A 14024-nucleotide genomic window follows, 5' to 3' on the forward strand; every position below is an offset into this window, starting at 1 on the left:
GAGGTGGGCGGGGCCTAAGGGGAGGTGGGCGGGGCTTAATCGCTTGGTTGGACAGGCAGGGGCGCAGCGTAAAGGGAAGGGGCGGGGCTAAAGGGAAGGGGGCGGGACTTAGTGGTTAGGGGCGGGGGCTTAGGGGTAAGGGGCGGGGCTAAAGGGGAGGGGCGGGGCTAAATGGGAAGGGGCGGGGCTAAAGGGGAAGGGGCGGGGCTTAGGGGTTGGGGGCGGGGCTATCGAGGATGGAGGGGGCGTGTCCCGACGTGGCCCCGCCCCCTCCCCAGAGAAGCCCCCGAGGAGCCCCCGCCAAGCTCCTGGACGACCTCTTCCGCAAGACCAAGGCGGCGCCGTGCATCTATTGGCTGCCGCTCACCGACAGCCAGGTGGGCGGGGCCTCGGGGTGGGCGGGGCCTCGGGGTGGGCGTGGCCTCGAGGGGGCGGGGCCAAGCGGTGGGCGTGGTCAGGCGGTGGGCGGGGCCTCGGGGCGGGCGGGGTTTGGGGGAACGGTGATTGGGGGAGGCGGAGGCGCGCCGCGCCTTTAAGGGGAAGGGGGCGTGGCTTGTGGGGGCGTGGTTAGCGTAAAGGGGCGTGGTCACGGCGGGGGCGGGGCTAGTCGGGGGCGGGGCTTCCCCATTGCGCTCCTATATAAGGGGGTGGGCGGGGCTTAGAGCACGTGGGCGGGGCTTAAGGGCGGTGGGCGGGGCCAGTCGGGGGCGGGGCCTATCGGGGGCGTGGCTACGGAGGGGGCGTGGCCTCGTTTTCACCCCCGGCCCCGTGTATGGGAGGGGGCGGGGTTTTAGGGGGGTGGGCGGGACTTGGGGCTGGTGGGCGGGGCTTGGGGCTGGTGGGCGGGGCTTGGGGTTGGTGGGCGGGGCTTGTGGGTGATGGGCGGGGCTTGGGGGTGGTGGGCGGGGCTTGGGGCTGGTGGGCGGGGCTTGGGGCTGGTGGGCGGGCTTGGGGCTGGTGCTTGGGCTGGTGGGCGTGGCTTGGGGCTGGTGGGCGTGGCTTGGGGCTGGGCGCTGGTGGGCGGGGCTTGGGGCTGGTGGGCAGGGCTTGGGGTGGGCGGGGCCAGGGGTGGGCGTTGCTCGCGGTGGGCGTGGCCACGAGGTGGGCGGGGCCTCTTTGTGCCCGCAGCCCCCCCCCAAGCCTCCATATAAGGGGGGTGGGCGGGGTTTGAGGCGGGTGGGCGTGGCCTAAAGCGGGTAGGCGTGGCCTGAGTCGGGTGGGCGTGGCCGGAAGTGGGCGTGGCCGGCCGGGGGGCGTGTCTAACTTCCGGCCACGCCCCCCGCAGTTCATCCAGAAGCAGGCGGAGCGAGCGGCGCGCGCCCGGGAGCGCGAGCGGCGGCGCAAGGAGCAGGAGGAGGAGGAGCAGCGCCTGCGGGGCGGGGCCGGCCCCAAAAGGGGCGGGGCCGGCTCCAGGGACCGCCCCCCGCCCCCCTCCCCGCCCCCGCCCCTCGCCCGCCCCTCCCAAGGCTCCTCCTCCGCCCCGCCCCCCCCTCCCCCGTCCCGCCGCGACCCCCCCCCCCAAGCGCCGCAGCCGCAGCCGCAGCACCCCGCTGCGGGACCGGGGGCGCCGCTGAAAGCCCCCGAATCCCGGCTTTTTTACCCCAAAACGGCCCCGACGGTGCCCCGCCCGCCCGCCCCCTCCCCCCCCGGGTCGCGCGTCGCGGCCCCGCCCCCGCGGTCGGGAATAAAAACGCGGAGAGCGGAGCACGGAGGGGGTGCGGTGTGTTTTTGGGGGGGGGGGGGGGGGGTTGGGGGGTCTCGGGGGGTCCTGGGGGTTGGGGGGTTTGGGGGGCCCTGTAGGGTCCTGGGGGGGTTATGGGGGCATTATGGGGGGGTTGGGGGGTTTGGGGGGCCCTATAGGGTCCGGGGGGGGGGGGGTTATGGGGTCTTGGGGGGTCCTGGGGGGTTATGGGGTTTGGGGGGCCCTTATAGGGTCCTGGGGGGTTATGGGGGGATTATGGGGGCGTTATGGGGGGGTTATGGGGTCCTAGGGGGGTTATGGGGTCTTGGGGGGGGTTATGGAGGGGTTGGGGGGTTTGGGGGGGCCCCGTAGGGTCCTGGGGGGTTGGGGGGGTCTTGGGGGGTTATGGGGTTTTGGGGGGCCCTGTAGGGTCCTAGGAGGGGTTATGGGGTTTGGGGGGGCCCTATAGGGTCGGGGGGAGGGTTGGGGGTTTGGGGGGCCTATAGGGTCCTGGGGGGGTTATGGGGTCCTAGCGGGGGGTCCTGGGGGGGTTGTGGGGTTTGGGGGCCCCTTATAGGGTCCAGGGGGGTTATGGGGGCGTTATGGGGGGGTCTTGGGGGGGTTATGGGGTTTTGGGGGTCTTATAGGGCCCGGGGGGAGTTATGGGGGCATTATGGGGGGGTTGGGGGGTTTGGGGGGCCCTATAGGGTCCTGGGGGGGGGGTTATGGGGGCGTTATGGGGGGGTTATGGGGTCCTAGGGGGGTTATGGGGATCTTGGGGGGGTTATGGGGGGCTTATGGGGTTTTGGGGGGGGCCCCTATAGGGTCCTGGGGGGGGGTTATGGGGGTTGGGGGGTTTGGGGGGCCTTATAGGGTCCTGGGGGGGCTTATGGGGGCGTCGTGGGGGGGTCTTGGGGTCTTGGGGGGTCATGGGGGGTTGGGGGGTTTGGGGGGCCTATAGGGTCCTGGGGGGGGTTATGGGGTCTTAAAAGCGGGTTGGGGGGTCTTGGGGGTTATGGGGGGGTTGTGGGGTTTTGGGGGGCCTTATAGGGTCCGGGGGGGTTATGGGGGCGTTATGGGGGGTTGGGGGGTTTTGGGGGGCCCTATAGGGTCCTGGGGGGGGTTTTGGGGTCCCCGGGGGGGGGGGTTTGGGGTCACTGAGCCCCCTCAGGACCCTCAGCCCCTTCCCCTGTGAGGCATTTCCCGCCTCCGCCCCCCATTGGCCGACGCGCGCGTCAATCACCTCCCCGTGGCTTCCCATTGGCCGCCGCGCCTCATTGCTCCCCGCCCTCCCACGAGGGAAAGTGGGCGGGACCCTGTCGGCCCGCCCCGCCCTCCCATTGGTCGACCCGCGCGTCAATCACCTCGCTCTGCCCTCCCGTTGGCCGCCCCGCCTCATTCCTCCCCGCCTTCCCCCACGAGGAGAAGTGGGCGGGACCCTCTCCGCCCGCCTCGCCCTCCCATTGGCCGAGCCGCGGCGGCCGCGCGCTCCGATTGGCCGCCGCCCTTCCCCTCAGCGGCCGGCCGCAAGATGGCGGAGGTGGCGGAGGCCGTGGCGCTGCTGGGGGCGCTGAGGGAGCAGGTGGGGCCCCGAAACCGCCCCAAATCCCCCCGAAATGCCCCAAAATCCCCGCGGGATCCTTCCCGGGACCCCAAAAAGGCCCGAGACGGCCCCAAAATGGGTGTTTTTACCCCCCCTCTCCCCCGCAGGTGGCGGCGGTGACGGAGCACGGCCGGGGGCTGCTGAGGAGGGTGCGGGGCGGGGGCTGCGCACGGAGAAGGTACCGGGGGGATTTTGGGGGTTTTGGGGGTCTTGAGGGGGATTTGGGGGGATTTAGGAACCTGGGGGGATATAAGGGGGTTATGGGGGTCCTGGGGGGGATTAAGTGGGTCCGGGAGCGATTTGGGGGGTTATGGGGGAAATAGGAGGCTTTTGGGGGGGGGGAATTGGGGGAATTTGGGGGTTTTGGGGGTCTTGAGGGGGATTTGGGGGGGATTTGGGGGTCCTGGGGGGATATAAGGGGGTTATGGGGGTCCTGGGGGGATTAAGTGGGTCCGGGAGCGATTTGGGGGTTACGGGGGAAATAGGAGGCTTTTGGGGGGAATTGGGGGTCCTGGGGGGAATTGGGGTTTTTTTGGGGGAGATTGGGGGCGCTTTGGGGGTCCTGGGGGGATTTGGGGTCCTGGAGGGGATACTGGGGGGTTATGGGGGGAATGGGGGTCCTGAGGGGGATTAAAGGGGCCTGGGGGGAAATAAAGGGGTCTGGGGGGAATTGGGGGGATTTGGGGGTGCTGGGGGGGTTATGGGGGGAGATTGGGGGGGTTGGGGGTCCTGGGGGGATTTAGGGGGCTGTGGGGGTCCTGAGGGGGGCACTGGGGGAGTTATGGGGGTCCTGGGGGGATATTTGGGGTGTATGGGGGGATTTGGGGTGGTTTTGGGGGTCCTGGGGGGGATGTGAGGGGGTTACGGGGGTCCTGGGGGGATATTGGGGGGTTATGGGGGTCCTGGGGGGATATGGGGGGTTTGGGGTTCTGTGGGAGGTTATGGGGGTCCTGGGGGGGTTAAAGAGGGAATTGGGGGTTCTGGAGGGGGATACTGGGGGGCTGTGGGGGAAATAAAGGGGTCTGGGAGGGAATTGGGGTCCTGGGGGGTTATTGGGGGAATTGGGGGGTTATGGGGGGCCTGGGGGGTAGCTGGGGGGTCCTGGGGGGAATTGGGGGTCCGGGGGACTGGGGCTGTTTGGGGATATTTTGGAGTGGTTTTGGGGGGATTTGGGGCATTTCAGGCGGGATTTGGGGCGTTTCGGGCGGGATTTGGGGCGTTTCGGGCGGGATTTGGGGCGTTTCGGGCGGGATTTGGGGCGCGTTGGGGGGATTTGGGGCGCTTTGGGGCGTTCCAGGGTGCCTGACCCCCCCAGGGGCTGTCCCTGCTGGGGGTGCGGGCGCAGGCGCTGCTGCAGTACCTGAGCGACCTGGGGCTGCTGCTGGCCGCCAAGTGCCGGGGGCCCTGGGGCGCTGCCGGCCCTGCCCCGCCTGCTGGAGACCCGCCTGGTGAGGGGGCGGGGCCTGCGGGAGGGGGCGGGGCTTGTGGGAGGGGGCGGGGCCTGAAGGGGGAGGTTGGGATTGGCTGATATACCCCGGGTGGGGGCGAGGGGTGAGGGGTTATCCGGCTCTTAAAGGGTTAAAAGGGGCGTGGCTTAATGGAGGGGGCGTGGTCTGGGTGAGGGGCGTGGCCTGGCGAGGGGGCGTGGCTTGTGGGGGCGTGGCCTGAAGGGGGAGGTTGGGATTGGCTGATATACCACGGGTGGGAATGAGGGGTTATCCGGTTCTTAAAGGGTTAAAAGGGGCGTGGCTTAATGGAGGGGGCGTGGTCTGGGCGAGGGGCGTGGTCTGGGCGAGGGGGCGTGGCTTGTGGGGGCGTGGCTGAAGGGGGAGGCTGGGATTGGCTGATATACCACGGGTGGGGGGCGGGGGGTGGGGGATTATCTGGCTCTTAAGGGGTTAAAAGGGGCGTGGCTTAATGGAGGGGGCGTGGTCTGGGTGAGGGGCGTGGCCTGGCGAGGGGGGCGTGGCTTGTGGGGGCGTGGCCTGAAGGGGGAGGTTGGGATTGGCTGATATACCACGGTGTGGGGGCGGGGGGTGAGGGGTTATCTGGTTCTTAAAGGGTTAAAAGGGGCGTGGCTTGAGGTTGGGGGGCGTGGTCTGGGTGAGGGGCGTGGCCTGGCGAGGGGGCGTGGCCTGTGGGGGGCGGGGCCTGAAGGGGAGGTTGGGATTGGCCGATATACCACGGGTGGGGGGCGGGGGGTGGGGGGTTATCCGGTTCTTAAAGGGTTAAAAGGGGCGTGGCTTAACGGAGGGGGCGTGGTCTGAGCGAGGGGCGTGGCCTAAGTGAGGGGGCGTGGCCTGGGGTGGGCGTGGCTTCACCCAAGGGGCGTGGCCTCATTGCCATATAAGGAAGGACCCCATGGCCCCGCTGCTCCTTGAGGGGAGGAGGGGGCGTGGCCTCGGGTAAGGGGCGTGGCCTAGCGGAGGGCGTGGCCTAGTGGAGGGGCGTGGCTTCGGGCAAAGGGGGCGTGGCCCCGAGGAAGCGGCCCCCCCCCCCGGGCCACATTTTGGGGTAAATCCGGGCGTTTTCGTGCCCCGCAGGTGCTGGAGAAGTCGCGCCCCATGGAGCTGCGCCTCCGCTACCACCTGGACAAGCTCCTGCGGGCGGCCGCCGCCGGGGCGCCGGGTGGGCCCAAAATCCCCCGATTCACCCCAAAAATCCCCCCCCCCCCCCCCCCCCCACACCTGACCCCTAAACTCGCCCCGAACAATCCCGGCGGCGCCTGATTGATTGACAGCTGTCCATCGCCCCCAGGAGACAGCGACCCGCTGCGCTTCCGCCCCGAGCCCGGCAACATGGCGGGGGTGAGCGGGGGCGTTTTGGGGGGATTTCGGGGGGATTTGGTCAATTCTTGGGGGGATTTTGGCGGTTTTTGGGGTTCCCGCAGGAGGAAGAGGAGGAGGAGGAGGGGCCGCACGCGACGAAGGCCCCGGGGCTGGGCGGGGGGCGGCGCTACGTGCCCCCGCGCCTCGTGCCCGTGCAGTACGGTAAGGCTAATCCCCCATAATCCTCCTTAATCCCCCATAATCCCTCAATAATCCTTCATTTTCCCCCCAATCCCCCTTAATTTTTTCCAATTCCTCCTTAATCTCCCTATTTTCCCCTTAAATGCACCAAAATCCCCTCATAACGCCACTGTTTCCCCCCATTCTTGCTGTAAACCTCCATAATCCCACAATTTCCCCCATAATCCCCCATAAATCCCTATAATTTCCCCCAATCCCTCCTAAATCCCCATATTCCCTGCATATTTTCCCTAAATCCCCCCCAATGCCTCCGTAATTCTTCCAAAATCCCCTATAATCCTTCTGTAATTGTTTTCCCATTAAATACCCCCAAATCTCTCCAAAATCCCCCATTTTATACCCTAACTCTCCCTAATGCTCTATAATCCTCCATAATCCCCTATAATGTTCTCATTTTCCTGCTAAATACCCCGTAATCCCCCACGATCCCTCCTAAATCCTCCTAACACCCCCTAATCCCCCATAATTCCTCTATAATTCCCTCATTTTCCCCTAATCCCTCCATAATCCCCCTAATCCCTTATAAAACCTCCCAATCTTTCCCCCCCATATCCTACATAATCCCGCCATTTCTCCCCCTACTCCCTTACAATCAACCGTAATCCTCCCGTAATCCAACATGATGTCCCCTGATCTCCTTAATCCCTCTTAATCCTGTCTTAATCTCCTTAATTTTTTCCAAATTCCCTATAATCCCTCGATAATCCGTTCGTTTTCCCCCTAAATCTCCCTAATCTCTCCGTAATTCCCGTTTCCCTCACTTTCCCTCCTAATCCTCCCATAATCCTGCCTAATCCCTCTTTAATCCCCCATAATCCCGCCTAATCCCTCTTTAATCCCCCATAATCCCGCCATATAATTCCCCCATTTTTCCCCCCAACCCCCCCGTAATCCCCCCCCTAACCTCCCGTCATCCCGCCCTAATCCCAGACGAGGCGGGCCCGGAGCGGGAGCAGCGGGCGGCGGCGGCGGCGCGGCGCCGGGCCCTGGGCAGCGCCCTGGTGCGGGAGCTGCGGGACGAGCTGGGCGACGCCCCCGAGGAGCTGGGCGGGGCCTACGGGGACCGCCCCTCGCGGGAGGAGGAGCAGCGGTGAGTAGGCCCCGCCCCCAGCCCCGTGGCCCCGCCCCCAGCCCCGTGGCCCCGCCCCCAGCCCCGTGGCCCCGCCCCCAGCCCCGTGGCCCCGCCCCTTACCCCGTAGCCCCGCCCCCAGCTCCATATTTGGCACCGCCGGACCCATTTCCTTGCCGGGGGGGGGAGGGGGTAAGTTGAGGCTGGGCGTGCCCCTAGGCCACGCCCCCTCCCTTTAGGCCACGCCCACTTAAAGCCACGCCCCTCCCTTTAAGCCACGCCCACCTGACCGCACCCATTAGGCCACGCCCACCATAGAGCCACACCCTTCCATTATGACCACACCCCTTTAGGCCACGCCCACCCCGACCACGCCCCCTTTAAGCCACGCCCCCTTTAAGCCACGCCCCCTTTCCTCCAAGCCACCCCATGTCCCAGCAGGGGCCCCGCCCCCACCGAAGCCCCGCCCCCACCGAAGCCCCGCCCCCTCGCAGGCCCCGCCCCCTCGCAGGCCCCGCCCCCTCCCGCAGACCACGCCCCCCCGCTCTAAGCCCCGCCCCCCGGCGGCCATTTTAGAACGCGGCTGGAGGAGTCGCTGCTGGTGCGCCTGGGCGAGACGCGGCGGCAGCGGGCGCAGCGGCGCCGCCGGGCCCTGGCGGCGCCCCCCCTGGCCTCCATCACCCACTTCGGGGCCGCCGCCGCCCTCCTGGGAGCCCCCGAGCAGGTGGGAGCCCCCCCAAACCCCCTCCCCCGCACCCCCCAGCACCCATGGGTGCCCCTTTCTCACCTCCCCTCCCCTCCAGGTGGCGCCCAAGAGGAGGAAGGTGGCGGCCAAGAGGAGGGCGGGCAGGCGGCGCGGTGAGTCCTCCAACGTCCCAGCAGCCCTTGCGGGTGCCGCTCGCGCCGCCGCTTCCTCATCTCGTCTGTCCTCCTCCCTGCAGGTTTCCGGCGGCGACGCTGAGCCCGCCCCCCCCGGGAATAAAGGGGCTCGTTGGGAGGAGGCTCGTTAGTGGTAATTGGGGGAACTGGGGATGCCAGGCTCCAAGATGGCCGCCTGAGCCTCAGCGTTGCCACGGGGATGGCACCAAGGGGTTGGCTGCCAGGCTCTAAGATGGCTGCCAGGCTCCAAGATGGCTGCCAGGCTCCAAGATGGCTGCCAGGCTCCAAGATGGCTGCCAGGCTCCAAGATGGCTTCCCAGCCCTCCATGTTGCCATGGCAATGGCGCCAGGATGGCTGCCTGAGCCTCAGGGTTGCCATGGCGATGGTCTCAAGATGGCTGCCAGGCTCTAAGATGGCTGCCAGGCTTTCAGCGTTGCCATGGTGATGGCGCCACGAGGGCTGCCAGCTTCCAACATGGCTGCCTGGCCCTCACTGTTGCTATAGCAACGCCACCAAGATGGCTGCCAGGTCCCAAGATGGCTGCCAGGCCCCTGGGGTTACCGTGGTAACAGTCTCAAGATGGCTGCCAGCATATAACATGGCCGCCCACCCCTCACCGTTGCTATGGTGACCGCCCCAAGATGGCTGCCTGCCCCCGACATGGCTGCCCCCACGGGGCACAAGATGGCGGCCCGAGATGGCCGCCCACCCCCGTTGACACCAATGGGCAGGCCCCAAGATGGCCGCCCCCTGCGGGTGCCGCCATCTTGCCCCGAGACCTTCCTCCCCCCCACAAAATGGCGGCCCCCCACGGCCGCCATCTTGTCTCGGCTCCACGGCACCAGTCAGAGGGGGGTTTATTGGCCCCGAAACGCCCCCAAATCCGCCCGGAATGGCCCCAAAACCGCCCGAAACGTCCCCAAATCTCCCCTAAAGGCGGGAGGGGGCGCCCCCGGCCACCACCACGGTCTCCCCAACCACGTAGTCGGCGGCGGGCGAGCAGAGGAACGTCACCACCGAGGCCACGTCCGATGGCGTCCCCAGCCTGGGGGGGGGGGGGGGGAGGGGTAAAGTGGGCGTGGCTCGCGTTAACCACGCCCCCTTTGGGGTTTGGCCCCGCCCCCCGTGACCCGTAGCCCCGCCCACCTGTCGATGCCCATGGCGGCCATCACCTGCTGGCGCCTGGCCTCGTCCTCCCACAGCTGCAAGGCGGAAAGGGGGTGACGTCATGGCCACGCCCACCGATAAGCCCCGCCCACCCCATTAGCCACGCCCCCACCCCGAGGCCACGCCCCCTTCCTTAGCCCCACCCAGAACCCTCACGTGACTTATGCCCCGCCCCCTCCGCCCACACCCCTCGAGGCCCCGCCCCCTCCCCGAGGCCCCGCCCCCTCCCCGAAGCCCCGCCCCCTCCCCGAAGCCCCGCCCCCTCCCCGAAGCCCCGCCCCCTCCCCGAAGCCCCGCCCCCTCCCCGAGGCCCCGCCCCCTCACGGCGGCGCTGAAGCGGGTGCGGACGAGGCCGGGGGCGACGGCGTTGATGCGGACGCGGCGGGGGCGCAGCTCCGGGGCCAGCGCCTTCACCAGCCCCAGCAGCGCCGCCTTGCTCACGCTGTAGGGGCCCAGCGCCTGCCGGCACCCCATCATAGGCCGTGACGTCACCGGCGGGGCCCGGCCACGCCCCCACACCAAGCCCCGCCCCCACCAGGCCCCGCCCCTACACCCACAGCCCCGCCCCCACGCCACAACCCCCGCCCCCACCCCAAAACCCCACCCCCGAGACCCGCCCCTTTCCCGTCAAGCCCCTCCCACTACCCAGCCACGCCCCCAAGCCCCGCCCCCTCCCCGTCAAGCCCCGCCCCCTCCCATCAAGCACCTCCCCATCAAGCCCCTCCCACAAGCCCCCAAGCCCCGCCCCCTCCCCCAAGCCCCGCCCCCAACTCTGAAGCTCCGCCCCCTCCACATCAAACCCCTCCCACAACCCCACCCTCAAGCCCCGCCCATTTCCCATCAAGCCCCGCCCCCACCTCCCAAGCCCCGCCCCCTCCCAACAAGCCACGCCCCTTTCCCATCAAGCCCCTCCCACAACCCCTCCCCCACCCCACAAGCCCCACTCCCAAGCCCCGCCCCCTCCCCGTCAAGCCCCGCCCCTCGACATCAAGCCCCTCCCACAAGCCCCGCCCCCTCCCATTAAGCCCCTCCCCACCAAGCCCCGCCCCCAACTCACAAGCCCCGCCCCCTCCACATCAAACCCCTCCCACAACCCCACCCTCAAGCCCCGCCCCCATCTCCAAGCCCCGCCCCCTCCCCATCAAGCCCCTCCCACCACCCCTCCCCCACCCACAGGCCCCATTCCCAAGCCCCGCCCCCTCCCCACCAAGCCCCGCCCCTCGACATCAAGCCTGCCCCTCCCCATCAAGCCCCTCCCATAACCCCACAAGCCCCGCCCCCTCCCCAAACACCGCCCCCTCTCCCAAGCCCCGCCCACTCCCCAAGCCCCGCCCCCACCCTGAGCCCCGCACCCTCTCCGAAGCCCCGCCCCTCCCCCCAAGCCCCGCCCCCTTTCCCGAAGCCCCGCCCCTCCCCCCAAGCCCCGCCCCTCCCCCAAGCCCCGCCCCCACCTCCCAAGCCCCTCCCCCTCAAGCCCCGCCCACAACCCCACAAGCCCCGCCCCCTCCCATAAAGCACGCCCCCTTCCATGAAGCCCCGCCCCTTTCCCATCAAGCCCCTCCCACAACCCCTCCCCCACCCCACAATCCCACCCCAAGCCCCGCCCCCTCCCCCTCAAGCCCCGCCCCCCTCTCCCAAGCCCCGCCCCTCCCCTAAGCCCGCCCCCCTCCATCAAGCCCCGCCCCCTCCCCACTAAGCCCCGCCCCTCGACAACAAGCCCCTCCCACAACCCCACAAGCCCCGCCCCCTCTCCCCATGCCCCGCCCTCTCCCTCAAGCCCCGCCCCCTCCCCATCAAGCCCCGCCCCCTCCCCATCAAGCCCCGCCCCCTCCCCATCAAGCCCCGCCCCCTCTCCCCAAGCCCCGCCCCCTCCCCCAAGCCCCGCCCCCTCCCCATCAAGCCCCGCCCCCTCCCCATCAAGCCCCGCCCCCTCCCCATCAAGCCCCGCCCCCTCTCCCCAAGCCCCGCCCCTCCCCCCAAGCCCCGCCCCCTCCCCCAAGCCCCGCCCCCTCCCCCAAGCCCCGCCCCCTCCCCCCAAGCCCCGCCCCCTCCCCCCAAGCCCCGCCCCCTCCCCATCAAGCCCCGCCCCCTCCCCATCAAGCCCCTCCCACAACCCCACAAGCCCCGCCCCCTCTCCCCAAGCCCCGCCCCCTCCCCCCAAGCCCCTCCCCACAAGCCCCGCCCCTCCCCAAGCCCCGCCCCCTTTCCCCAAGCCCCGCCCCCTCCCCAAGCCCCGCCCCCTCGCCCCGGCTCACCGGGAAGGGCATGTACCCGGCCAGCGAGGACACCAGCACGATGGCCCCGCCCCTGCGCGACAAAAGGGGGCGGGGCGTCACCGGCGGGGGCGTGGTCACCGCCAGGCCCCGCCCCCTTTCCCCCACAAGCCCCGCCCCCTCCCGGCTCACCCCCGGCGCTCCATGTGGGGCACCACCAGCTTCACCAGCATGGCCGCCGCCGTCACGTTCACCTGGAAGATCTTTGGGGGGGGGGCGTGGTCAGACAAAGGGGGGCGGGGCTTGGGAGGGCGTGGTCGGGCAGGGGGCGGGGCTTAAAAGGGAGGGGGCGGGGCCGCACCTTCTCCCAGGCCTCCTCCTCGGCCTCCAGGGCGCTGCCCATGACGGGGTTGACGGCGGCGTTGGACACCAGGATGTCGATGGCGCCGTACGTGTCCAGGGCCTGCCCCATAGGGCCGTGGGGCGCCCCATAAGTCCGTGGGGCCCCCCCGGCGACCCACAGGGCCGTAGAACCCCCGTAGGGCCCCACAGATCCAAGGGATCCCCAAAAAGCCCCACAGCGCCCCACAGATCCACGGGACCACCCCCCAACCCCATAGCACCCCTCTGGCCCCATAACCTGCCCCTGGACCCACAACCACCCCCTGACCCCATAACCTCCCCCCTGGCCCCATAACCTCCCCCCTGGCCCCACAACACCCCCCCCAGCCCCACAACCACCCCCTGACCCCATAACCTCCCCCCCAGCCCCATAACCTCCCCCCGACCCCATAACCTCCCCCCCGACCCCATAACCTCCCCCCTGACCCCATAACCTCCCCCCTGACCCCATAACCTCCCCCCTGACCCCATAACCTCCCCCCTGACCCCATAACCTCCCCCCGACCCCATAACCTCCCCCCGACCCCATAACCTCCCCCCGACCCCATAACCTCCCCCCTGACCCCACAACCTCCCCCCAGCCCCACAACCTCCCCCCGACCCCATAACCTCCCCCTGACCCCATAACCACCCCTCCGACCCCACAACCACCCCCCGGCCCCACACCCCCCCCCCCCGTAGCCCCCGGCTCACCGCCTGCACCAGGCGCTGCCGGTCCTGGGGCCGCCCCACGTGGCACACGACCCCGGTGGCCTCGAGCCCGCGGCCCCGCAGCCGCCCCACAGCCGCCTCCACGCGGGGCTGGCGCCGCGAGCTCAGCACCACGCGCGCCCCCGCCGCCCCCAGCGCCTCCGCCACCGCCAGCCCGATCCTGGGGGGGGGGGGGGCAGCGGGGCGCTGGGGGGGGCTATGGGGTCTCTACGGGGGGCTACGGGGGGCTATGGGGTGCTGGGGGGTCTCTATGGGGGGCAGCAGGGCGCTGGGGGCTCTCTATGGGGGGTTATGGGGTGATATGGGGGGGCTATGGGGTGATATGGGGCTGCTATGGGGCACTATGGGGCTGTCATGGGGGATTATGGGGCGCTGTGGGGGATTATGGGGGGGGCTATGGGGCAAGGGGCTTATGGGGTTTGGGTCCGTGGGGCCAGGGGAGATACAGGGCACAATTGGGTGAGGGGGTTATAGGGGATTATGGGGGATTACGGAGGGTTAGGGGGGATTACGCGGGGAGTATGAGGGGATTAGGGGGCGCTGTGGGGATTTATGGGGGATTATGGGGGTTATGGGGGGATTATGGGGGATTATGGGGGGTTATGGGGGATTATGGGGGGTTATGGGGGGATTATGGGGGGTTATGGGGGATTATGGGGGGTTATGGGGGATTATGGGGGGTTATGGGGGGATTATGGGGGTTATGGGGGATTATGGGGGGTTATGGGGGGATTATGGGGGTTATGGGGGATTATGGGGGGTTATGGGGCGCTGTGGGGTGAGGGGATTACGGGGGATTACGGGGGATTAGGGGGGATTAGGGGTGCTGGGGGGGATTCCGGGCCCTCACCCGTCGGTGGCGGCCGTGACCAGCGCCACCTTCCCGGCCAGCGCCGCCATCGCGCCCCTCTGCAGGGGGGGGGCGGGGCCGGATGTGACGTCACCGCGAGGGGGCGGGGCCAGCAAAAATGGAGGGCAAAGGCCTCGGGGGACGCGTCCTCTGTGGGACTTCCGGCGGCCACTTCCGGGTCTGGTAGCCTCACTTCCGGGTCTGGTAGCCTCACTTCCGGGTCTGGTAGCCCCCACTTCCGGTGGCCTCCTGCTAGGCCCCGCCCACGCTGGGGAAGGAAAGGGGGCGGGGCTAAAGGGAAGGCTCCGCCCCCCGGGGTTTATTGGGGGTTCCTGGGGGATTATGGGGAATTGGGGGGGTTATTGGGGAAATTTTGGGGTATTTTGGGATTTTTGAGGGGTTTATTGGGGTTTCTGGTG

General features: G+C 69.1%; 3 protein-coding genes across 4 annotated transcripts in view; 2 read left to right on the forward strand and 1 right to left on the reverse strand.

Moving 5' to 3' along the window:
• LOC136788619 (apoptotic chromatin condensation inducer in the nucleus-like) overlaps positions 1–1633 on the forward strand; it is a 29347-nt gene extending 27714 nt beyond the window's left edge. The window contains 2 exon segments of the mRNA XM_066987175.1: positions 279–377; positions 1286–1633. Coding sequence (XP_066843276.1) covers positions 279–377; positions 1286–1574 — 388 coding nt within the window. The 3' untranslated portion in view covers positions 1575–1633.
• A 1579-nt stretch (positions 1634–3212) lies between these two features.
• LOC125181859 (neuroguidin-like) lies at positions 3213–8383 on the forward strand. Its single transcript, XM_066987176.1, is given in 12 exon segments — positions 3213–3263; positions 3392–3443; positions 3446–3462; positions 4600–4677; positions 4679–4732; positions 5828–5912; positions 6042–6091; positions 6175–6274; positions 7244–7403; positions 7959–8106; positions 8186–8240; positions 8324–8383. Coding segments are annotated over 12 exon segments (870 nt in total). The 3' UTR covers positions 8344–8383.
• Positions 8384–9101: 718 nt separating this feature from the next.
• Positions 9102–13762, reverse strand: LOC136788711 (dehydrogenase/reductase SDR family member 4-like). 2 transcript variants are annotated; one of them, XM_066987368.1, is made up of 8 exons: positions 13606–13762; positions 12738–12915; positions 12004–12105; positions 11835–11905; positions 11685–11736; positions 9754–9888; positions 9409–9464; positions 9102–9307 (listed from the first exon to the last, which is right to left on the reverse strand). In XM_066987368.1, exons 1-8 carry the CDS (start codon positions 13653–13655, stop codon positions 9193–9195), a joined length of 759 nt encoding a protein of 252 aa, XP_066843469.1. In that variant the 5' UTR covers positions 13656–13762; the 3' UTR covers positions 9102–9192. The 2 variants fall into 2 exon arrangements, with proteins under 2 accessions (XP_066843469.1, XP_066843470.1); XM_066987369.1 differs by lacking the exon at positions 9754–9888.
• Between the last annotated feature and the right edge of the window lie 262 nt (positions 13763–14024).

Source organism: Anser cygnoides, chromosome W (assembly GCF_040182565.1).
Source record: "Anser cygnoides isolate HZ-2024a breed goose chromosome W, Taihu_goose_T2T_genome, whole genome shotgun sequence".
Taxonomy (NCBI): Eukaryota; Metazoa; Chordata; class Aves; order Anseriformes; family Anatidae; genus Anser; species Anser cygnoides.